General features: G+C 54.9%; 2 protein-coding genes across 2 annotated transcripts in view; one reads left to right on the top strand and one right to left on the bottom strand.

Moving 5' to 3' along the window:
• Positions 1-139: 139 nt before the first annotated feature.
• Positions 140-23,607, bottom strand: PDIA4 (protein disulfide isomerase family A member 4). The gene is made up of 10 exons (XM_030854125.3): positions 23,190-23,607; positions 17,267-17,450; positions 15,865-16,070; positions 13,983-14,121; positions 12,813-13,018; positions 12,530-12,688; positions 9,643-9,794; positions 7,532-7,688; positions 7,002-7,235; positions 140-6,056 (listed from the first exon to the last, which is right to left on the bottom strand). The coding sequence occupies exons 1-10, from the start codon at positions 23,275-23,277 to the stop codon at positions 5,641-5,643; spliced, it is 1,941 nt and encodes a 646-aa protein (XP_030709985.1). The 5' UTR covers positions 23,278-23,607; the 3' UTR covers positions 140-5,640.
• ZNF398 (zinc finger protein 398) overlaps positions 23,248-23,869 on the top strand; it is a 100,076-nt gene continuing 99,454 nt past the window's right edge. The window contains exon 1 of the mRNA XM_070046287.1: positions 23,248-23,366. The gene's annotated coding sequence lies outside the window, so the exon portion shown is untranslated. The remainder of the gene's footprint in view (positions 23,367-23,869) is intronic.

Here is a 23,869-nt window from a genome sequence, read left to right as displayed (position 1 = left end):
CGAAAATCCCATATTCCGCGGAGCGGCTGGGCCCGTGAGCCATGACCACTAAGCCTGCGCGTCCGGAAGGCTCCGCAACGGGAGAAGCTGCAACAGTGAGAGGCCCGCGTACCGAAAGAAAAAAAAAAAATTTTTTTTGTGGGGGGGGGGGGTAGGATTTATTTAGATCTGCAGTTTCTAACCAAGCCCAGCCCTCAGATGCCTTTTCTTTGGCCCACACAGTATTGATACGATAATCTGAATTAGACTCGACACTTAAAAATTAGGGGATTTCACATTTAAAATGTCTGGCTTTTCTTGAAAAATCAGAATGGCAACAGCAGGCCCAGAGTCCTACAGGCAGCAAGCGCCCCCTTCAGGTGAGACACGGAATCTCAGGTGTGCCCTGGTCACCACCACTCCCTATCGCCCGCATCCAGCCCCTTCATGCACGCAACTTACCACCCAGGTCCCTTGAACACTGGACTTTTCAACCTCTGAGCTCGAAGGCCTTTTAAGTCTCTAGAGGCATCAGTTTTCAATCCAACCTGAGCTGAGCTCACACTTCTTTTTTTGAGAAACGCCAGAAGGAACAGACAGAAGCTCGTTTTCCACATTTCTTCTCCCAGCCACAGCCACTGCTTTCTAAAAGGCCCTCTCTCAGTCTTTGCCAACAAGTGGTCCTTTGTCCTTTCTCTGCCCCAGTATCTCCGTAATCTAAGGTGGGAACACGACGATTTAGAGAACCGTGCTCATTCTGTCTGGGGCTGACTCCGAAGGGGGAGGTAAGGGCAGCGGAGCCCTTCCCTGCCTGGCCCTCAAGCCTCTGAGGTTCTCCACTGGTTCACTCAAATGGTGTTTCATTCTGGGCTCGCCCTGGGTGCTCCCAAATCTCACTTCAGCTTTCCCAAGTCCGGTGCTTAGCACAGCTGGCCAAGGGCCATGTGGGTAACAGGACAGACTTACAGTAGGAGCGATGCTTTACCATAGTACAGGTGCCAGAGAATTCATTTTCAGTACCTCTGATTCGTCATAATAGGAATCAAGGAGACACAGTAACGTGCCTCTCAGGGTTTAATTCCTTTGCTCCAGCTGAAGGCTCTTCTGAAGATGGGGGGAAATACACCTGTAACGTTGCTACTGATGTGCACCGAGATGGGCTCAAGGGTCAGGCTTGTCCTTGGGCTCCTGGAGCACTTCCTGGCCCACATCCCTCACCCTAGGGTGGGTCCACATTGAGGAGGATGGATACAGAAGAGAAGGAAGGCACCAGTACTTCCTCGGGACCTGGGGAACGAGCCAAGGGCTCACGTATTCTCGTAAAATGCACTAACGAGGCTTGGCACTAGGAGAGGGCGTCAAGGTGGAGCCCTGAGGATCCACGCAGGAGAGAAGCCAGGGCAAGTTCCACCTGCTCCTGGAGTCTCCAGCATGCTGGTGCCTTACAGGCTCCAAGCTTCTTCAACAAGAACCCCATTGAAGCATCTTTTAGTTCCAGTATTTCCCAAGCCAAATTACCAACAGAATCCAACGTTAATGAAGCATGTATTAGTCTCCTTCATGAGTGTTCTGCCAACACACCTTGGGAGATGCTGCTGTAGAAACAACACTGGTTCTGAGTTCTCGTTCTGGCTTCTCAGTTTACTGTGTGACTTTGGGCAAATTATTGTCTCTCTGATCTCCACCTCCTTTATTATGTGATGGAGGTCATAATACCTGACCTGCCTATGTTTCAGGTGAAATGTGATCATATTTGGAAGTTTTTGAAATCAGAAAGTACGCAGCAACCCTGCCGATCTGATTCCCTAGGCCAGAATTAGGGTTCAGGAATCTGTTTTATACACACACAGACCCACACCCTCCCATTTGGGGTCTACCTGTGTCTGATCTATGGTTCCATCCTGGCCCATCAGAACAGGCGGGAGAGACAAAGAGATAAGCAGTTCCAATAGAAAGGGGAGAGGCCTCAGATTTCGCGTCTCAGGGTGGCTGACGTTCTGTGCGGAAACCCGTGCACACACTACTGCATTGGATCCTTACGAATACCCTGCGAAGGAGGCTGTGTCTCTACCTTACAGACAGGAAAACAAACTCTGAGAGGAGTTAAGTAACTTATAAAGCCACACAGCCTGAGAGCAGTCAGCCTGGGTTGCAGCTTTGATGACTCAGAACGGATGCTGGGTCCCGGGCACCTAGAAGGCACGCGGCCAAGGCACCGATCATCAATCTTATAAGACTTGCTACTGTTTCCTCCATCCGGACCTCGCCAGTTTCCGTACCTACTAGACACACCACCAAGACAGCGACCATCGAACATTCCTCAAACTCGTGCAAAACACGTGACCCAAGAGATCTCTCGTCGTTTTTTTTTCCTGAAACTGGGACAGTTGTGGGGAAAAAAGAGGTGACAGAAGTGCTCTAGTTGACATTTAAGAGACAAAACTACAAGGCAGGCAGTGCTGATGATTCAAACGGACCAACTGCAAAAAGATGTTTGAGAAAATTGGGGGATCTGGACTGGGTACTGAGGAATTACGGCTTATTTTGGTGGCTGTGAAAAGGCGCCGAGGCCCTGTAGGACAATGCGTTCTCCAGTGCAGGGGTGAAACGACGTCTTGGCTGTCATAGGGGTGGGGGGTGCGGGGTGGGGGGACATGAGGGACTTCCCTGGTGGCCCAGTGGTTAAGACTCTGTGCTTCCAATGCAGGGGACACAGGTTCGATCCCTGGTCGGGGAACTAAGACCCCACATGCACTGGGTGTGGCCAAAAAACGGGGGGATATGAAAATGTAGCAAAATTTTGGTAATTGTTTTAGGTGAATGATGAGTAAAGGGCACCGAGTAGCCAATTCTCTCCGTTTTTGTGGATGCTTGAGATGTTTCATAATTAAATAACAAAAAGTTGATTCAGACACTGGATGTGATACCAGTCTTCTTGCGTCCACTCACCCACCCTCAACCTCCCATCAGCGCCGGCTCCTGCAGACCCCTTAACCGCTAAAGCCCACTCAGTACTCAAAATGCAGCCCACCCTCCTTTGCAGCCGGCCCTGGCTCCCCTGCTACTAGACTGCGTTGTCTACAAGGGAGATGCAATGGCACAACTGGGGTGGGGGAGCAGCACACCCCAGCTTCGCATTTGCAGACACATGCCCCCTTCCTGTCTTCAGCTGTAAAGTGAGCACAAGAGCACCTACCTTGCAGATCACTTGCACTGGGATAATCCGGCAAACTGCTGGACACAGGGTCTGGCTTTTGCTAAATGCCCAATAAATGTTACCTGTCACTCCCATGATTAATCTCTCAATCTGATCGCAGCACTTCCCTGCTTAAAACCATCAGGGGTTCCCTGCAAAGTTCTAGGACAAGGTCAAACTCCTGACTTAGGGCACCCGCCTCTTCCAGGACCAGCTCCACCTCCTTTCGCATCACTGCTTCCCTCCCTCGCCTCTGTCCCTCTGCACCTGCTTTGCCTCAACCTGGAAAGTTCACCTCTTCCTTGTGGCTCCCGGGTCAGCCTCTCTGAAGGGCTGCTCAGGCTCCCAGGCTGGGCCAGTGCCTGCCATCTGGGCTCCCGTTGCCTGCACATCTTTACCCTGGCACTGATCGCACTGGACTGTCATCGGCGGACTCACCTGTCTCCTTTAGCAACCTATCAGCTCCCTAACCAGCCTGGGGTAGATTCTCTCCCAGGGGTCTACTCTCTACAGTCGATATAGGGTGAGTTTACCTGACACTCCATTGGGCAACTTGGTTTCCAGATTCTATTTCAGAAGAGGATACATTTTGACTTCCGCCTTTGCATTCACTAGGCATGAGTCTCCTGGGATCTTCTTAAAATGCATTCTGACTCAGCAGGTCTGGGGCCAAGCCCAAGATCGTGCATTTCTGACAAACATCCAAGTAGTGTCAACGCTGCAGGTCCCGGGACACACTGAGAAATGACTCACTCCCAACCTCTGCCGGGCTCCAGCCAACTCATCCTTGGGTCTCAGCTCAAACATCACTTCAAAAAGGGCTTTCCCGACACCTCACTTCAAATGAGACCACACTTATTCCCTCCTAGAGCCCAGGCCTCACGTGTGCTGTGCGAGGTCTCCCAGACCAGCACGGAAGCCCGAGGCGGTGCTGGAGGAGTGTGCCTCTCGGTTGGAAAAAAAAAGCCTTCAAGCCCCACACCCACATTTACTCCTGTGAGCTTCTGGCACAAAGTCTCTGAAGGGGGCCTGCTTGTCCTCCTGAGGGAAGAGGGCATCCAGGAGGGTGCAGAGGACTTCCTGCCACACTGGGGATTCTGAGGACTTACCAGACACCCCCGCCCACCCTGGCCAGACTCAACTTGAAAGCACATCATCTAGAAAGGCCCACCACGGCTGTCCCTTCCCCTGGGGCTGCTTCTTGCCCCACCCAACCCCTGCAGCAAACCCACCAGCCACTGTTCGAAGAGACGCCCCCAGCTCACGATTTCTGTTTCAGCAAAATTAGGAACAGGTGAGCGGGGATGGCACATCTCGGTGAATGAACTCCCAGAATGAAGCTCACATCACACAAATCGCCCAGAACCCTGCAGGCCGGTCCAGCTTCCCGTGCTGTCCTGTCCTGTCCCCTCCCTCCAGCCTCCAGAAGTGCTCAGGGCCTTGCCCTCCACCCCTGCCCCCTCCCGACAGAGTGCACCACTGCCCACCCACAAACAACCAAGAGCAGAGCCCATCGATGCCCCTACCCGGGTCGGGATGTCACCCCACCCCTGGATGTTCAGGCAGGCCGGGCAGGGAGCCTCCCCTCCAGGCCCGGCCTCTCCATCTCCAGCATGCTGAGGCTCCAGGGCGGGACCGTGTTCTCTAGGACGGTGATGGAGGTTCATTTTGAATCCTTTCTTTATTCCATCACAACAGCCTACCCTATCGTCCTATCACCCTAAAGTCTCCACCTGTGCCCCAGCTCATCTCTCCTTGGCCACAGCGGTTCTGAAGAGGCAGGCGGCCTCTCGGAGGCTGAGCCTCGGATCAGGGTCTGGGAGCACCTGGGAAACGCTCCTGCCTGCGGTCCTCGATTTGGGAGGAGAAGGCACGGTGACGCCCAGGCCCGCAGAGATGCTGTTTCTCCCTGGACCAGGTGGCAGATCAGTCGGGCTGGAATGACGTCCTCAGCAGGGTGCTCGGCGACAGTTCTCACTTTGTGCCACAACAGAAAGAAAAAAAACCAAACACCAACAGTCCCATCTTCAGCTAAGCTTTCCTCAGGTGACAATCAAACAAAAAGGAAAAGTCGACGTGATTTGGCAAAGGCTTCTTAAATTTTAAATTAAAAACAGAGAAAAACATTCACACAGAAGAGATTCAACTGTCTGCTTTGAAGAAATATATTAAAGAAGATGAAAAAGTTAAAAAAAAATCAAACCCCAAATAATGGTAAAAATAGATGTATCCTCTGTAAAATTCTGGACTAATCTACTGAGTCATTCGTATCTATTCAGTATCAGAGCATAAGGTGAAATACCAAAGTATAAAAAATTAAAACACAAGACAAACCAAAACACCTTGACAGACTGCCTTTGAGCAAGCCCACCGGGCTCGCAGCTGGCTCAGGCTCCAATGCCGAGTGCTGGAAGCTTCGCTGTCTGGTCCCTGCCGCGCTTGCCCTGAGCAGACCCTCAAGGCCTTCAAAGTTCTTCCCTGGCCCTGCTCAGTTCTGTGGCATGTTCTTCTATAAACTTGCTCAAATGCTCCAGATCTCTGTTTCCGTCCTCAAATTTAATTGGGTTCTTTTTGTCCCCGCTGGGGGAGAAGTAGATGGTGGGGAAGCCCTCGACTTTGTAGCGGTCGTTGGTGACATCGTTGGCCGTGGCATCCATCTTGGCGATGACCAGATTCTTGTGTCCCTTGTACTTCTTGCCCAGGGCTGCGTACACGGGCTCCAGCTGCTTGCAGTGCCCGCACCAGGGGGCGTAGAACTCGATGAGGACGTCCTTCTTAGGGTCCATCACGATGGAGTCGAAGGTCTTCCCCACCACGACCTTGACCGGCCCCTTGTTGTTCTTGGGCACCGGCTGGGATTTGACAACTGGCTTCAGTTTTCCTGCCGAGGAAAGCAAGCAGAGGAGGAGTGTGAGAGCCGAAAAGCCCCGACCCTGGTGGCTCTGACTGGACCAGGCAGTGAGGCTGGCCTGACGTGCAGGACATGGCAAGTCAGACGCTGCCAGGGCCAGCCAGGGCCTTGTCTCCAGAAGCCCACTGCCAGTTCTCTGGTTTCCTCACGTCTTCTACTTTCCCAGTCCCTGCAAAGGCCAGAGAGGGTGCAGGTGGTTCCCCACAAGGCCTAGCAGACGCTGGGTCCTGTTCAGTGAGGCTGTCGCAAGAGATGCTCCCGATGCAGAGGGGTTACTAGGAGGGTGGGCGCTGCAGGCTGGAAGCCACGGTGGGGAGTAGACTGAGCAGTGACGGACAAGGAGGTCTGCCCGTCAGCCGCCAGCGCTGGGGACCTGGGGCCATGTGCGCAACCAGGTGAGAAAGACGCTCGCCTTGATGCCAAAGCAAGTTTTCCTCATACATGAAACTTACGTCTAAGTCCAAAAGCCTGTTGTACTTTACGTATTTTAAAAATAAGGCTTCTTGGGCTTCCCTGGTGGCGCAGTGCTTGAGAGTCTACCTGCCGATGCAGGGGACACGGGTTTGTGCCCCGGTCTGGGAGGATCCCACATGCCGCGGAGCGGCTGGGCCCGTGAGCCATGGCCGCTGAGCCTGCGCGTCCGGAGCCTGTGCTCCGCAACGGGAGGGGCCACAACAGTGAGAGGCCCGTGTAACCGCAAAAAAAAAAAAGGCTTCTTGAAATTTCTAAGACGCCTGCCTTTTATTCTATTATGAAAAAAAAAAAAAGAGAGAGAGAAAGCAAAAGAACAGGGATTCTCCATCCCCATCTTCCCATCCCTCAGGTCCAGGAGGAAGCCTGGGCCAGGCCCCCGACAACCAGCCGGTGGGGCCGCGGAGGTGGAGGATGGTGGGGGGATGGGATGGGGGGGCTCACCTTTCTTGAAGGCGCTGACAAAGGCGCGGAGGGCGTCGGCATCGAAGTCGTCGGGCTCCATGGCGAACCTGCGGCCGCCCTCGTCCAGGATGGCCGCGTTCACCTCCTCCCCACTCTCACTCAGCCCCAGGTCCTTCACCTCCGTGGCAAAGTCGTCCTCGTCGGCCACGGCAAAGGTGTACTCGGGGAAGTCCTTGGCCACCTCCAGGACCTTGTTCCGCCAGAACTGAGTGGCTGAAAGGGCACCGAGGGCTGTGAGCCAGGCCGCAGCGGCTGAGGCTCCAGATGCCGGGCGCAGACCCCGGACCAGCCTCGGGCCACAGCCCAGGGCCCCTGCCCGCAGGCGGGTCGGGGTTGGGAGCTGGCCTCGCCCGATTGCCCCCGCATCTCTAATCTAAGAGGGCCCAACTCGACTCGAAGCTCCCCTCGTGCTCAAGCAGAGAGGGAAGGGGGTAGGGACACAGCCCGGGAGGAAAAAGCCCCTGAAGCCGTAAGTAACCACACACCCCTGCCGCCAACCCGGGCCTCACCGACGCGGTAGTCGAAGCTGAAGTCCACGCCGTAGTACACGACCACCAGGGGGCGCCGCGAGTAGCGCTTGGCCTCGTTGGAAGACTTGCGGTGGCCGACAAGGGGCAGCGTGTGCCTCAACACGTGCTCCTTGATGGCCGAGCTCTCCGTGGAGTCCTGCAAAAGGGGGCAGGTGAGGTGCAGCTGTCTGTTGCTGTCGATGGGAAAAGCCATTTGCTCCAAGAGACGGGCACAGGGGCCCCACTCAAGTCCACCCAGTGATGCTGGGGCCCCTCCTCCAGGGAACCCGAAGTGAGCCTCTCGGGCAACTGCAGAGGCCACGTGCCCTTCCCTCTGGGTGGGGGCCTGCGGTCCAGGTCAATCAGGTTCTGCTGGGGGAAGGCCCGGCTCCCAGATGACAGCGGCGCTAACACGGGCTACACTGGGCACAGGGTCCCACCTTCCCCTGGTCTGATCCTCACAGCAGCCTCTCTCGGCCACTGCACAGACAAGGAACACGGTGCCGTGATGCGAAGCGCTGCTGGGGCTCCGAGCTCCGCCTGGAGAAAGCCTGCCCCTGACTAGCCGCGACAGTGAAGCCGGGGGCAGGGGTGCGGGCAGTGTCTCTCAGGAAGAGCATGGGGCCACACAGCTGCACGTGAGGGCGGCACGGCCACCTCGCTCTACAGGTGAGGAAACCGAGGCCCAACAAGGTGCGGCTGCCTGCCCAGCAGGAAGTGATGGATGACCACTGCTCTCTCCCCCTAGGGCCCATGTCCCATCTGCAGCGATGGTCAGGAGGTGGTCCCAGGTGGCGCTGAGAAATGGCAGGCCGGGCCAGGTGGGAGGAGGCAGCAGGGACGAGGCAGAGGGCAGCTGGGCTGTGGGGTGTCTTTCATCAGGACGGCCCCTGGACCAACCATCACTCAGGAGGTGAGCTCAAAGCCGAGGGACCCAGGACAAATGTGCTCCCGCGCTGAGCACCTGGCCCCCGGGGGCCCGAATCTGAACTCAAGGCCAGAGCCCTCCTCGCTTACGTCTGCAGCCAACAGGCTCCCCTCACAGCAGTGCTGCCTGTGCTGACTTTACACCTGGCTTCATCTTACCTGTCCTGCCCTTGTCTTCCCTTTGTCCTAATTTTTAAATCCATTTTTTAAAGTCACATTTTATCTGTTGTGTGCATTTTTTACAAAGCAGCCTGAAATAATTTTTGCAACCAAGACGGTATATAAATAATACCAAAAGAGCAAAGTAGCAGTGATGTGCACAACAGACTGTGGATCGCAACCTTTGCAGGCCAAGGACCCCTTCAAGAATCTACTGAAAGCTGCAGACAGCCCCCTTTCCCAGGAGCACACACACCATACAGAACTGTACCATCAGGGCCCCTCTGCGGACCCAGAGCCAGTATCTCTGGATGCTAAAAAGAGAAGCTGGAGGGCAGGGGGAGAGATGAGACCACCCCCACACGTCCTGGCTGGGGACGGAGCACACCTGCATTCTCTCCTTAGTCTGCTCCTAACTGGTTGTAGGACCTCCAGCCTGTTGGCTCACTTCTCTGCATCGTTCTATCAAATAAAATATTTGGATTCAAGGTGTAAGGTTTTTTCCAAACCTGAAGATCTGTTCAGTGGAGTGCGGAGCCCCTGTGAAGCACTCGGAACACCGAGCTGGACCCAGGCTCACCCTGGGCTGGGAGCTCCCTCCGCCCCTCTAGAGATGAGTGTGTCACCCCCTTAGGAAGACCGAGAGTGGGGGGACATAGAGGAAAGAAAGGCCAAGTCCACGTGCCACGTCCCACAGCTTCACCCAGTGAACAGAGAGGCCCGTCATCGCTTCCTAGGCCTCAGCGCCCAAGCCACCTGGCGGCAAGTGAGGCTTGGCTCAGACCCAGCAGCCAGCACATCCTGGCCAGGAGCCACATCAGCCACGCAGGCCGCTGCTGGCCTGCCAGGAGCTATAAAGACCGGGGGAACCCTTCTGGCAAAAGCAGGTGGAGCTCTGCCAGGGGCCAAGGCCCCACGACCCACGAGGTATGTGTGACCCCAACCCCCGACCGCCGTCCCTCCCGCGAACCCTGACCAAGAGACCATGCCGATGAGATGCCCCGGGGCTGGCATCCCTCCCCCACCTGGATGTCCATCACGTGGCTCTTGGGCTCATATTTGGACTGGAATTTCTCAGGCTGCATGATGACCAACTTCCCCGGGGAGACTTTCAAGAACTTGGCTATTTCAGTGTGGAAAGTGTGGTGGAATTTGTAATCCTCTCTCAGGTGGTTAGCTGAAAAATTAACAGAACAACAAATACACAACTTACTAAATTGCTTAAATGATCTAGATTCAACTCACTACCCACCATCAGTCAAAGCAAACGCCCAGAAAATGTGTTCTTAACCACGAACGCCGTGTGGACTACATCCAGAGCTGAAACACTTGAAAGGAGTCTGGAGTTTACAACCTGGTATAGATGTAATCCCTTAAAATCTATATATCTTGGAATTTATTTTAAAAATAAACAATCTTCACAGAAAAACTCAGAGCTAATTTGTCAGGCGCTACGGTCGTCTGTGGCCTCTGATGCTGAGAAGCACATAACCCTGGACAGACAGCCCAAATCCTCCTGCGTCCGTCACAAGAGCCCTCCATCCCCACAGGGAGTTTTCACACCCAGCACCCTTTGCAGGGCTTTGACTGCTCCTCCCCGAGTTGTTGGGTGGCCTGTCTGTGGGCTGCGGTTCTTTTGCTGTACATACTTTAAATCTCGGGAAACTCCCCAATGCACCCCCACTGACTGAGGATACTCTAGAACAGGGGCTGGCAATCTTTTATGGGAAGGACCAGACAGGAACTATCTTGGCTTTGTGGACCCTACGGTCATGACGACCCAGCTCTGTGCCGATCAGCGTGCAAACCGTCCGGTGTGCTGTGTTCTAAGGGAACTTACAAAAACAGATGAGGACCGGATTTGGCCCGTGGGCCGGCCTGTCAACCCCTGCCCCGGACCCCCCAGGGGAATCACCTCAGTCCCTCTGCTCTGTCCTCGCTGAGGCATCCACACGCACCTTGAGCGGAGTGTGGTCCCAGCACTGGGTGAGGCGTCGCCCCACCCGAGGGCAGCCTCCGACTGGCTATATATAGGGACAGGTGGCTGAGGGCACAGTACGTGTCTTGCAGGAGGCAGGGGCGACCTGGACAAGCTCACAGCTTCTGGAAGCTGAGACAGACTTCGACTGAAATCGTAATTTTCGACCTGCCGACTGTGTGACTTCAGGCCTGCCAGTGACTCACCTCCCCGAGCCCCAGTCCCTCCTCTGTAGAAACAGGACAGGGCACCTCTCAGACCACTGTAAGAATGAAACAAGGTGGCCCACCCAGAAGGCACACCCGTTCTAAGCCGCCAGGCGCCCCGGGTATTTGTTATCAGGTGGCCCTGGGTGCAGAGACAGAATCGACTCAAGAACTTCCTGCCCGCCCTCCACGCTCACAGACCCCTTCCTCCCGCCAGCCTCCCCTCTGCTCCTGCCCCATCAGCTTCCCTGTCGTCCACGCTGCATCTCCAGGACTGTCTCTGGCTCCTTCCCCACAGTCTACACCCCAGGCCCAGTGACCGTCACCCCTGCCTGAGCCTAACCTGACCGGCCACGTGGGGTCACACGTATGTCAGGCTGGAAGTGAGGCAGCTGGACGGGCAGCACCGGGCCCACCCAGATGTATAGCACCAGAACCCACATTTTTTTTTTTTTGCGGTACGCGGGCCTCTCACTGCTGTGGCCTCTCCCGTTGCAGAGCACAGGCTCCGGACGTGCAGGCTCAGCGGCCATGGCTCATAGCCCCAGCCGCTCTGCGGCATGTGGGATCCTCCCGGACCGGGGCACGAACCCGCGTCCCCTGCATCGGCAGGCGGACGCTCAACCACTGCGCCACCAGGGAAGCCCCAGAACCCACATTTTGCCAAGATCCCCAGGGATCTGCATGCACATAAATGTGTAGGTCTGGGGACTCCGTGGCTGCCTGTGGCCCTGGGTGGGCTAGGGGACCCTCTGCAAGTTTCTAGCACAACTGGGTGACAAGGTTACTGACTGAACCAGTGAAGACCGAGGAAGCACAGAGTTTAGCTCTACTGTATGTTTTACAACGTTAATCTGCATTTGACAAACGCACAACCGTGACTGCGCAGCAGAGATTAGCACTAAGTGGCAAGCAGATCATAACTGCTCCTTCGAAGTAGAAAAGCAAACTGTTCTGGTGTGTGTGACGTGGGGTGAGGGGTGGAGGGCACTCAGGAGCTGATGAGGACCAAGAGGATCCTGACCGTCCCTGAAAAGCCATCTTTTGTTCATGGCCTAGGGACCATCCGGGGAGCGAGGATGCCAGCCCCCACGGGACACCGACAGCTGCTGGTGATAAACTTTGCCTCCCGGCCCGGCAAGACCAGCATTCAGTGTGCAGTCAGCATCCCCAGGCACTTTGCTAAGCACTTCCTCCAATTTATCTCAACTAATGTAACAACCTTCCAAGTAGGACAGGTCACCGTGTTGGACGTGAGATCTCTGAGCTGATCAAGTCACTGACTGTGGTCACGGTATTCGAACACTGGCAGAGCCAGGACTCGAACCCAGGTCTGATGCAGAAACCCTCACTTTCCGGTCAAGACCCTACCCCTGGCAGAGGGACTGGATCTGGGAAGGGGCCCCTGGAAGGGGCGGGAGGTAGACAATGACCTTGGATGAACTTGACTGTGCCCCTCCCCTCCTCTCAGAGGCCAGGAGGGGGACTGTGCAGCCCTCTCATCTATTTAGTAAGAGGTCATATCACCCACGTGCAATTAAAGCAACAGAGAACCAAGCCCCAAGCCGAGAAAGGAAATCCTGTTCCCACGTACGGAATCTCAATTCTTCCGTCAAGCCATCCCTTAAGTCGATGCCCAGGAGTTTTATACAGAAGCAGCAGACTCCCCAGCAACCTCAGAGGGCCCGGGCCTGGGCACTCTGCCCTGCCCAGAGGGCCACTCCTTACCAGCGTCCTGGTACCGCTGGTAGGCTGGGTCGCTCTCCGCCTTAAAGACCCCAACGATGATGACATCGTCTCCATCCTTCAGGAACTCCTGGACCTGCTTCAGGGCCAGGATCTGCTTGGAGGGTGGCCCGGACTGCTCGATCATGTAGTCGACGATCCCTGGGAGCAGAGCACACACCTGAGGGGCCGCTTGGGGCTGTAGGGCGCTGTCCCCACAGCTCTGCCGGCGCCCACACGCACCAGGAGCTTCCCTCCCCACTGAGGCCAGAGGAGGTGGCAGTACCGTATTTTTCCCGTGGGCCGTTGTAATCAAAGGGCTTTCCCTTGCGGAAGATTTTCAGGGTGGGATAGCCGGAGACGTCGAACCTCTTGGCCAGGTCTGTCTCTGCGGTGGCGTCGACCTTCGCCAGGGGGATTGGGGGAGAGCGCTTGCTCAGCTCCTTGGCGGCCTTCTCATACTCGGGGGCCAGTTTCTTGCAGTGTCCACACCTGCGAGAGGAAGCAGTTCTGTCAGGGGCCTGTTCTGGTGTGGATGCCACCTGCCAGGTAAGTGAAGCGCAGAAACCCAGCCTGCGCTCCCGGGTGACTGGAGAGATCCGACCAACCTCGGGATGCCCCCGGGTGAGGGCGGGGCCCGGGCCTTCCCCAGGGGCCAGCAGGATGTGGCCTCCTCCTTCATGGGGGTGGGGGGACGCACACAACACACACACACCCGAGACATGGGTGGACAGGGGCATAACCGTGACATGGGGTAAGACGTGGGAAAGGCCAAGACAATTTTCTGGGTTGGAGAGCTGGGACAGGTAAGGATACCAATCAGTGGTGACTTCACACAGGACGTGAGGGTGAGCTGGGACACAAGGGATGGGCAGGAAGTGGACGCAAGCCTGTGAAGGGGGCGGTGAGGGGAAGGGACAAAAGGCAGGAAGCTCTAGGGGCCCTGGGGCTCCGGCACAAGAAGGGAACACGTCTTGAGTGTAAAGCAAGAGTCAGGGTCAACTTCCAAGATTCACTCCAGAACAGTCGAGAGCAGAGACGAAGACAGAGAAAACCAAGGTTCAAACATCTCAGGAGGGAGGCAGCAAGGCCCGGGGGGGAAGCGGGCACTGCCTGGCGCATGGCCGTGTCCTCCAGCTCCGAGGGGCCGCAGATCGTTGGGTGGCCCCCCCTATGTGGCCCACGTGGCTTACTCTCCCTGCAGGCTCCACGCTTCAGGCCTATATTTTAGCCTCATCCTACCCCCCAGGAAAGACTCTGTGAAACCGCCTCTTTCGGAACACGCAGCGCCCCACTCTGCCCACTTGTGCACGGCGGGGACTTTGCACCCGCCTGCTCTTCGGCTAGCCCTGCCTCACGTGCGGGGGTCTGTCTCTGCCACCCCCGGCCCGTGCCTGTACCGAACACAGGACGGGCCTGACCAGTATCCGATAACAGGTGATAGACACCATCTTACCACGGGGCATAAAACTCCACCAGAATGATGCCTGAGTCATTCACCACCTCATCGAAGTTATCTTTGGTCAGCACGAGTGTGACTTCTGGTGGAGGTGTCCAGTTGGGCTGGGAGATCTCTTTGACCTTGGCCACAATTTCTGGAAGAAACAACACAAGACTAAGCACATGCAGGCCCCCGCTCCAGGGGTGGCAGGTGGTGAGGGGCGAAGAGAGAGAGTGGGGCCACAGAACAGGACCCATGTGATTTCCTGAAATCCAATCACATCTACAGCCAGGGCCACTCTGCACAGTTAAGAGCCAGAGGCCCACTGTTTCCAGCAGCTGTCCGTCATGGGTCCACTGCCACACGCACCCGCTGCGGACTGCTCGAGACAGTCCAAGCCCAACCCGACGAATGAGACCTCCGTTCCTAACACGCCAGGGTTCTAACTGCACTTGAACCCCGAGAGGTCATCTCCCAGTGTTTGACCACACATGCCTATTAATAGTTTTGGGGGCATCCTCTTAACTCGTACAAATACATATGTATTTAGACACGCACATCTAGCACTGGCATGTTACACGCATCATAAAACGTAACCAAACTGGAGAAAAATGAAAAGAGAAGCAGCAGCTCCCACGCTGCTCAGGCTGCGGACTGCGAACGGCCCTTCTGTGGCCTGCTTCCCCGGAGATGGATTCAACGCCAGGCCTGGGACACTGAATATATTCTCGCAAAGCACTTTCCAAGGGGTTCTTAGGAGCAGTGGCTGCAAACTTTTTCTCTCCTTTTTTGCCATAGAATCTACCAAGGAGCCAGGTCTGAGACCCACTGCCGCAAAGCACGGGCTTTCAGACTGGAGCGCGCACAGCAGCACCTGCCGGTGTAGGCAGAGCCGAGGCCCTGGGGCCATCAGCGCAGGCGAGCCCCATTATTAAGACGCACTGGGAGGGCTGGCGCCTGGGGAGGCCACTTAGGCAAACTCTGCTCTCAAGACTCCAAACTGGGCCACGTCCCTAGCTGGCAGGTGTCAAGCGCAGACCTCCAAATATACACGTCTGTCACAGGACAGACTCTCGTACCAATTCAAAGGGAACCTTGAGATCAAGTCCACGTGACCTCACACTCCGCGATGAGGAGCCCAAGGCCCAGCAAGGGAGGCCCTTGTGGGGGACACAGGGCTACGTGATGGCAACGAAGACCTCAAACCTATTCAGTGCTATTGCTACTACGCTACACTGGGAATGGAAAATGCAGCACAAAGCAATCTTTTTTCTTAAGTGATTAAGAGATACGCTAAAGGCTACCACAATGTCATTTTCTCATTCATTTAATGAAACTTATTTAGTGTCTGATGTGAGCCAGGCAGGGACCCATCGGGCCTGGTTTTAGAAACACTGTCTGGCTCCGCACACCAGTGGTTCCAATGGGGGCTCTGGACCTGCACGTTCGGCAAGCCCTTAGAGCTCGCAAGAAACGCAGGTTATTGGGCCAGACCTGAAACTTAGTGAATCAGAAGCTCTGGGCTGGGGCTCGACAGTCTGTCTAAACGAGCCCCCTCAACCCCACCCCACCCCACCCCACCCCCCGTGAGTCGGATACAAGCTAGACATTCAGAAGCACCGCTGCAGCGCACTACCAAGACCCATGACCTGTAACACACCAGCTCCAGACCTTGAGTTTCATGGTCGCCAATGGAAGAAGATACCCCCTCCCATGCAAGGACAAGTTTACATTGATCCAAGTTTCCGCGAACATTCCATCAGGGATCACTCCCCGTCCACTCAGCTCGGCTTCCTTTCTAATATCGAAATTCCCCTCCCATCACCCCCTCCACTTTCCCTTCCAGGGGGAGGGAGCCCTGTCCCCGACTTCCACCAGCAGCTCAGAAGCCGCTCACCTTCCTGGGTCCTGGAGCCCTCGTAGTCGACAGCCTGCCCCTTCTTAAGGATCTTGATGGTGGGATAGCCACTCACGTCAAACCTGCTGGCCAGCGCCGATTCTGAGGTCGCGTCGATCTTGGCGACAGCAATGGGAGGGTCATTCTCCCTCAAGGTAGTGGCGATTTTTTCATATTCTGGAGCAAACTGCTTGCAATGCCCGCACCTGAGAATTAGATTTCGGGAAGAAGAAGCAGGTTAACTGTATCCATGGAGACTTAAATCCAGCAACACGCACACAAACGGGGACACTGGGACCAGAAATGTTTGCAGTTGACAAGAAACACAAAACAGGGGGGGCCAAGGCAGCTGAAAGTCAAACAGATCCAGGTTCGAAACTCAGCTCTGCTGAGGGAACATGCTTTCAACATCTCTACACCCCAGTGTGAGGAGAAAACTCTTCCTGAAAGATGCCGTCTTTTCCACTCCTCTCAGAAGCATACGGCAGGGTTTTCCAGAGGCTACGTGATCGACGATGTCAGCATCCTGACGTGAACATGTAAGAGCGCTACTGTTATTTAAAGATGGCCTTTTCTATTTCTCAGTTTTAATTCCCGATACGGTAACTACTGATAAACGTGACCCACATAACAAGCTATTTGAGGTCCTCAATTATTAAGTGTTAAGGGGTCCTGAGAGAACAAAATGTTTGAGAACGGCTGATCTATAAACTAGGAACAATGTAACCTCATAGGCCTGTCCTAAGGTCTGTTTAGATACTTTTACAAAGCATCTCACACTGTGCTAGACAAACAACGTAAGAATATCTTGACTATTTTGTCTCCGAAGTGAACCAAGGAGGGCAGGAGAAAGGGGAAAAAGAAGACGGGATTATGAGATGGAAAAAACAGCAGAAGAGAGGTGGGGGGAAGGAGCCCAAGAGTCATGACTGGCTGCCCCGTGAGGGTGAAAGATGGGAAAAGAGGGGCTGCTCCCCCAGGGCCCATGCACCTTTCCTATGGGAGGCCCCAGGGGCTGCACTGGGCAGCCACCAGACTCCAGGCAGGAGGAGGGGGTGGAGGGCGGAATCTGTAATGAGGGATGCGCCTGTCACCCACGCAGGTCTCTGTGTCATCACAGCTCGTTAGCCGCCCCCAGCTGTAACTAGCAGAGGACGTGTTCACATTTTTAAGCACTGGATCTGAAACGAGCAGGGCCCGCCGTCTGCGAGGGCTGGCTCGTCAGACGCTCAATGCAAATTGGCAGAATGCTGAGCCCCTGGCGCTCCCGAACCAGGAGTCTGGGTTCCTGCACCCGGACACTCCCACCCTGCGGGGTCCGGATGACTCTGAGGGGTCCAGCCTGGGACACAGAGGAACCCCTGGTCCATCTGGCTGAGGGGGGCGGAGCGTGGGTCCTCACCATGGAGCGTAGAACTCCAGCAGCACCGTGTCTTTGTCAGCCACGAAGTTATCAAAGTTCGCGTCATTTAGGACTGAGACACCATTTTCTTCCTTAACTTCCAAGTCATCGCCATCGTCCTCGTCCTCGTCATCTTCCTCCTCCTCGTCTTCCTCCTCAATGGCATCCTCTTTCTTAGAAGAATCTGTGCAAAAAATACCCAGACTGGTTAGGAAAATGGTGACCCTCCTCCTTAAAAATCTTCCTAGAGGGACTTCCCTGGTGGCAAAGTGGTTAAGAATCCGCCTGCCAATGCAAGGGACACGGGTTTGAGCCCTGGTCCGGGAAGATCCCACAGGCCGCGGAGCAACTAAGCCCGTGCGCCCAACTACTGAGCCTGCGCTCTAGAGCCTGCGTGCCGCAACTACTGAAGACCGCGTGCCTAGAGCCCGTGCTCCGCAACAAGAGAAGCCACTGCAATGAGAAGCTTGCGCACTGCAACAAAGAGGAGCCCCCACTCGCCACAACTAGAGGAAAGCCCACGCGCAGTAACGAAGACCCAACGCAGCCAAAAATAAATAAATACGTAACTTTACTTAAAAAGAAAAAAAAAAAATCTCCCTAGAACCCAAAACCTTCAAAATGGTCACGAGTCCTGCGTGGTCCCTGGGGGCCTCCCCAACCCCAGGAATTTGCATATCGGGTGGCCACTTAAGATTTCACTTAAAGGGAGGTCATGCCTAAAAGATGGCTGAAAACTGACTACAGGTCTAGAATTTAAAGTCTAAAAACTGCAGCAGGACTCGGAGGGCAGAACCAGCCCCCTCTCCAGACAGAGCACTCCCTCCCTGGCCCTGCTCTGCAGGCCTCCAGCCCAGGTACAGAGAACCCGCCGTCCTGCTCCCCAGGCACAGACCTGATGCACCCCTCAGGCCGCCCCCCGCAAGCCTCCTGACCCATATGCATGCTGTGCGCCTCAGGCTCCTCACTTCGTGGGCCCCCCACGTCTGTGCTCAAGGGCCAGGCTAACTTTCACACACGTATTCCTCTTCCTCACCCTCTCTGCTTCCACAGGCAGGAAGGACTGCATCTAATCCCCCCCGACCCCTGCCCAATGAATGACTGACTGCCTGGTCCCCAGATCAGTACAAACAGGAAACAAGTACTGGTCTCAACTTTTCCACCCCGGAGGTTACTCGGGCTGACTTCGTAAGTAAAATATGATGCCCCACACGCCTCCCTTCACATTTCAACCTTTGCTGAAGGACTGTAACACCCGTGGGGCTGTTTTTTATGTGTATGAGGTAAAAATGCCACCCCTTTCAGAAATGGATTAGGATTCCATCCTCCAGAACGAAAAGCTGAGAACCAGCACTTGTTTCCTGTTCGTACCTTTGTAGGACGCCCTGCCTGGAAGCAAAGTACTCTTTCCAGAACGCAAGCATATGAGCACATCTTATTATCAAGGTTCAACTGAATTTGTTGCTGAACTACAGGTACCAGAAATCCTGAACGGCAGTTCTCGTTACCCAGGTTCCCCAGCTGCTACCACGCCAGCAAACAGAACTGCAGCCAGCACGATTTCATCAACTCCAAAGGCAGAATGTTTCAGAGCCAATTATTTATTTTTGGAGATGCTTCCCAGGAGAGAAACCAACACCGACAGCGGGACTGAGGTCAGGGCTCGAAAACCTGCCCTCGGGATCCGGGAACCCCTGGGACTTGACCAATCTTAGCCGCCCCTGAACTGATCCAGTGCTGGCTCTGCAGGTGCTCAGAAAAGCCAGGAACTGGTCTGGGCAGGGTGGCAGCTTTGCTCGGTATCATTAAAATCTACCAATCTGCACACTAATTGTCAAAAGTAAACCAAAAACCCACCCCGCTGAGCCCCACTTTCCTCCACATTGTCCCTTCAAACACCCTCTGCTTTTTCCTTTCACACCCCCGACCCCCAACTTAAGGCAGAAGTTCCTCCATTGCGCGGGCAGGAGAAACGGCTCTAAAATCCAAAAAGAACACCCACCAATTTGAGGAGTACATACCCAGCAGACTCCCATGTTTCTTGGGGCAGGTTACCAGCCCTGCCTGCAGTCTTCCTCCCGCCCTCCCCGAGCTCCCCAGCCACCTCGCCACTTCCCTGCTCCTCATCAGGGACCCTGCAGGGTGGTCAGGCCTGCAGAAGCCCCAGGCCCCCAGCACTGTCAGCAGGAGGCTTGGGGAGAGCAATGAGAACCAGGCTCCCTGGACGTGGAGGGGGCAGGACCCAGAGGAAGACAACCTGGGCTCAACCCCAACGCCACCTCTCAGGGCTGTGGCCTCAGCTCGTTTCTTTACACTCCCGTCACACTGAATCCCCTTCCACTGGTGACTGGCAGCCAACACGATACACCCAGGTCCTCGGGAATCCTAGGACGTAACGCTTGAGAACCTCCGGGTTTACGCCAGCTGGCTAGGGGCTCCCGGTACAGGAACACTGCCTACAACAAACTTGCAGGATAAGTACTAGCTGACCCATGTCGGCCTCCAGAACCTTGTCACAGTGGCTTTCAAAAGGCTAGTCTGACCGCCCCTCACCTGAAAGTCCCACCCAAAATGACCCACATCGGGGCTGCAAACCCGGGGGCTTAATGTGGGGATGTCATGCAGGTTCTCTGCTCCTGTCGCGGACCTAGGAAGCACCACACGCCTTGCCCCAGATCTGGGTGCTCCCACGGCCCGGAAGGCCTGCTGTGGGCAGTTAGGTAGATGCCCCAGGCAGTGCATCTCCACTCTCACCGCCTGGCTGCTCAGCTCAGTCCGAGAATCAAGTTTACTTGCGGGCAGACGGAAAGACTGGAGGAAGGGTGGAAAGAAGGCTCGGGAGAACTTAATCCCCTCTTCAAGCTAGGAAACACAGCTCAGGGAGGAAGAGGGACTCGGCTATCTGCTCAATGCACAGGGATAAGGTGAATTTTACAAAATGGAAAAGCAAAGATGCTTTCCTACCTACACCCAGCCCGAAGTGGTCTGAGAGCACTATTGGTAATGGGGCTCTCACAATTAAATGGGGGTCCATGAGTTATCCTGGGACAGAGCTCCAAACAGTGAATTCATTTCTTGACACTTTTTAAAAAATTGACTTTGAGTTTATATTTTTAAGGATAAACAAAATGGCAGAACATTCCCTACATAATTAAGGATCCTTAATAGCATTAAGGCGTGGCCCCCCCTTTCCATTCCTCCCCAAGTTGCAGACAATCCCCAGGGTTGACTCCTCTGCAACTGGAGAAGGTGCTGGCTCTATATTCCCATGGACTAAAACCCCACACATCCGGACAAGGAAAATATCTCAGTTTAATGGGGAGACCACTCTTCACTGGGCTTCACTTTTAAAGTTGGACATTCTAGGATAGAAATATATCCAAAGCCTTCCAGCACCTTCTGGAAGGGTGCCATCCTCCCCTGCGTGTAGTCAGTGAAGCCTCTTGCATCATCTCCACAGCCTGCTTAGCCCACCCAGTAAGGCCACTCCTGAAATGTAGGCCCCTCCTCTAACCAGGTCACTGCAACCCCTGCCCACTCCCACCAGTACATCTGACAACACTGGATCCTGCCCAGGCTGGACACCAGCCGCTCCTTACAGCATGTCCTCATCTGCCTCCTCAGCTGGCCGGTCTTCCAGTCCCCACCAGGGAGGTGCCCATAAAAGTTGGGGAAATCTTACCATTAGGTCAATACTGAATAGACAAAGAGAAATTTGTTATCAGATATAACATCATTTAACTGATATGTTTTATGCGCCAGGCACCGTGCTGGGCACTTAAGCACACTCTCTCATCCCCCGAGGGAAACACATTACATGCACTTTACAGAGGAAGAAACAGAGAGCTTTAGTCACCTGCCCAAAGGCACAAGGCTACTGAGTGGAGGGTCCTGACCGCTCAGCTGCTATGCCATGGTGACACATAGGATTTTCCTCCCAGGATGCCCCAAGTTTTACACGGACTCGTTTGATAATTACTTCCCAGAAAGGAAAAGAGAGGGGCAACTGGACAGTTCCCCAGCACTGTACCCAAGTGAATTTCCACTTACTTTAAAATCTAAACCAATCCCAAATGAAAGCAAGCAAGGGACTTCCCTGGTGGTCCAGCAGTTAAGACTCTGCACTCCCAATGCAGGGGGCCCCGGGCTCCATCCCGCATGCCGCAACTAAGAGTCCACATGCCGCAACTACAAGAGCTCACAGGCCACAACGAAGATCCTGCATGCTGCAACTAAGACCCGGTGCAGCCAAATAAATAAATAAGTAATAAAATAACTAAGAACCTGCATGCCCAGCAGTGAGGCAAAAAAAAAAAAAAGGTTTTCCTTAGGGAAAACCCCCTAAGGACAGGGACCATCTGGGGTAGAGGCAAGTGTGGCCCTAAAATAAATCCACGGGATGGGTTATCTGTGATAGAAGCTGAACGTGAAGATCCAGGGATGGGAAAGAGTCAAGGTAACTACTAGAAGCCCCACCCTACCCAACTGCAGAGATTCCCGGGCTCACCCCAGAGGCGGCTACTTCCCAGGGTCTCCAGTGCATTAGCGACCTGTGACCAAAATGACGGATTCACTCTTCCTAATAGCCCTTGGTGTCCACCCATGTTTGCCACCCTTCCAGGCCTCTTAAGAATCCCCGCAAAATAGAATCACTGGATCAGAACCAAGACAAAGCTAGTTTGCTCTTTGGCTACGTTCCAAAAACTACCCTCCATCTCCACTGGTCCTCAAACTTTAAGGTACCTCCCAAAGTTTACCTTGCCCATGAATCAATGAAATGTTTAACATGCAGATTCGAGGGCCCACTGCTGCAGTCCGCTTGGGTGTATTTTGCGACTCTGTATTTAAATAAGCACCAGGTGATTTGGATAAAGGTCCTAAGACACTTGTAGGTGACACTACTCTCTAGTTCCTGTTGGCAGGTAGGTGTTCTTCTCACCAAGCGTTGGTTTTTAACCTCCCTTTCTATGTGGGTAAAGACTCTTGAATCATTGACTTGCATAAAAGTTACTCAAGCTGTTTAAAAGAGTATAAAGTTCACAGTTCCTTTACACACTAACGTTAGAAAAAGGGGTTTATTTATATTGGAACAAACTCAACAGGAAAAAACTCTAGTCACCTAGAGAAAGGCCAGAGAGGAAGAAGTTTAAGACCAGTAATGCGATGCCCTGTTCTCTAGGAATTAGCACTCTTTTCTTGACTAAAACTTTCTAATTTTCCAAGTTCTCTTACACCATTTTTTAGCTAGCCGACTTCAAAGAAAAATGCAGGAGTGATGACTAGTAGCTGCGAACCTTCCTCCCAGAGCGGGCGCTTTATGGGCAGGGGCCACACTCATCCTTAACTCCCACAACCCAGCGCAGTGACCGGCACACACAGTAGGTGCTGAATAAATGCTCGCAAAAGGAATGCTATCTCCGGTTTCCAAAAGATGCAAACCAAGCCATTCCTTTCTCCCTCAAACCAGAACCCTTGAGTTACTTATATCCAAACCTACAAACCACAGTTTTGAGACGAAAAATGCTTGCTGCCCACGGTTGTCCCGAGAGCTCCCACTTGGGGCTTCGTGCCCTCGCCCCTTCTCTAAAATCTGTTTTGAAACCAGAGGCCCCTCTCCCTTCACACTCCCTGGACGTGTTAGCCTCAAATGCTGAACCAGTTCCCAAGCTCCCGTTCCCAGGAGCGGGAAGTCAGGCTGGACTCGAGAAAAACCTGAGCAGAATCACGGCGAAGGAGCCAGCATGCAAAGAAGGCACTTTACATCCTGTCCGCGTTCAAGCGTCAGTGGCAGCCCCGGCCGCTTCGCCGCCCTCCTCTCCCGGATCTCCCAAGCGATGCTGTCCCCCGCTATCGCCCTCAAACTGCAGCACGTCGGCGGTCCGCGCGGCGACCCCGCCCACAGGCCCGGCCCGCCGCCGCTCACCTTCATCCGGGCCCTCTGCGCTCGCCGCTGCCAGCAGCTGCGCCAGGGCTAAGAGCAGAACGAGCAGCCAGGCTTCCCGGGGCCTCATCGCGGTGGTGCGGAGCTCGGCCTCCTCGCGCCGACGGCCACTGGGCGATCCCAAACCTCTGGCTCCGGTCTCGCGAAAAGAAACGAGAGGTAAGGAAAGAAACTCCCCCCCCCGGAAGACCTAGCCGGCAATTGACTGGGGGCGGGGAAGCCGCGGACCGGCCAATCCCAGCCCGACCTGGGGCGGGGGCCGCGTGCGTCGAAGTGCGCGTCCGAGCGCCAAAGTGCGCGTCCTAGCTCCCCAGCACAGTCCCCAGCACAGTCCCCAGCACAGTCCTCAGCGCAGATCCTCCTCCCTGGCCTCCTCCGCAGGCCCCGCGGCTCCGGCGTTTAAAGATCAGAGCGCTACCGTGAGGTGCCCCCTTCTGATTGGCTGCGCCGCGGCCTCCAATCAGCGGCTGCCACTCGGTTTGCCTGGAGCGCACAGGCTGAGAGAGGGAGCGGGGGAGAACAAAAGCGGCGGGCAGGGGCCGGAGGGGCGGGGTCGGGCTACGCCTCGGGAGCAATTGGCCGGTGGAGCGGTAGGCGGGGCCTTGGAAATGCGAGGCGGGCGGGGCTCCAGGCTGCTGATCTGGGCAGGAAGAACACGTGTC

This window comes from Globicephala melas, chromosome 9 (assembly GCF_963455315.2).
Source record: "Globicephala melas chromosome 9, mGloMel1.2, whole genome shotgun sequence".
Classification (NCBI taxonomy): domain Eukaryota; kingdom Metazoa; phylum Chordata; class Mammalia; order Artiodactyla; family Delphinidae; genus Globicephala; species Globicephala melas.
Note: the sequence above shows the minus strand (reverse complement) of the source record. Positions and strands in the feature narration are given on the sequence as shown.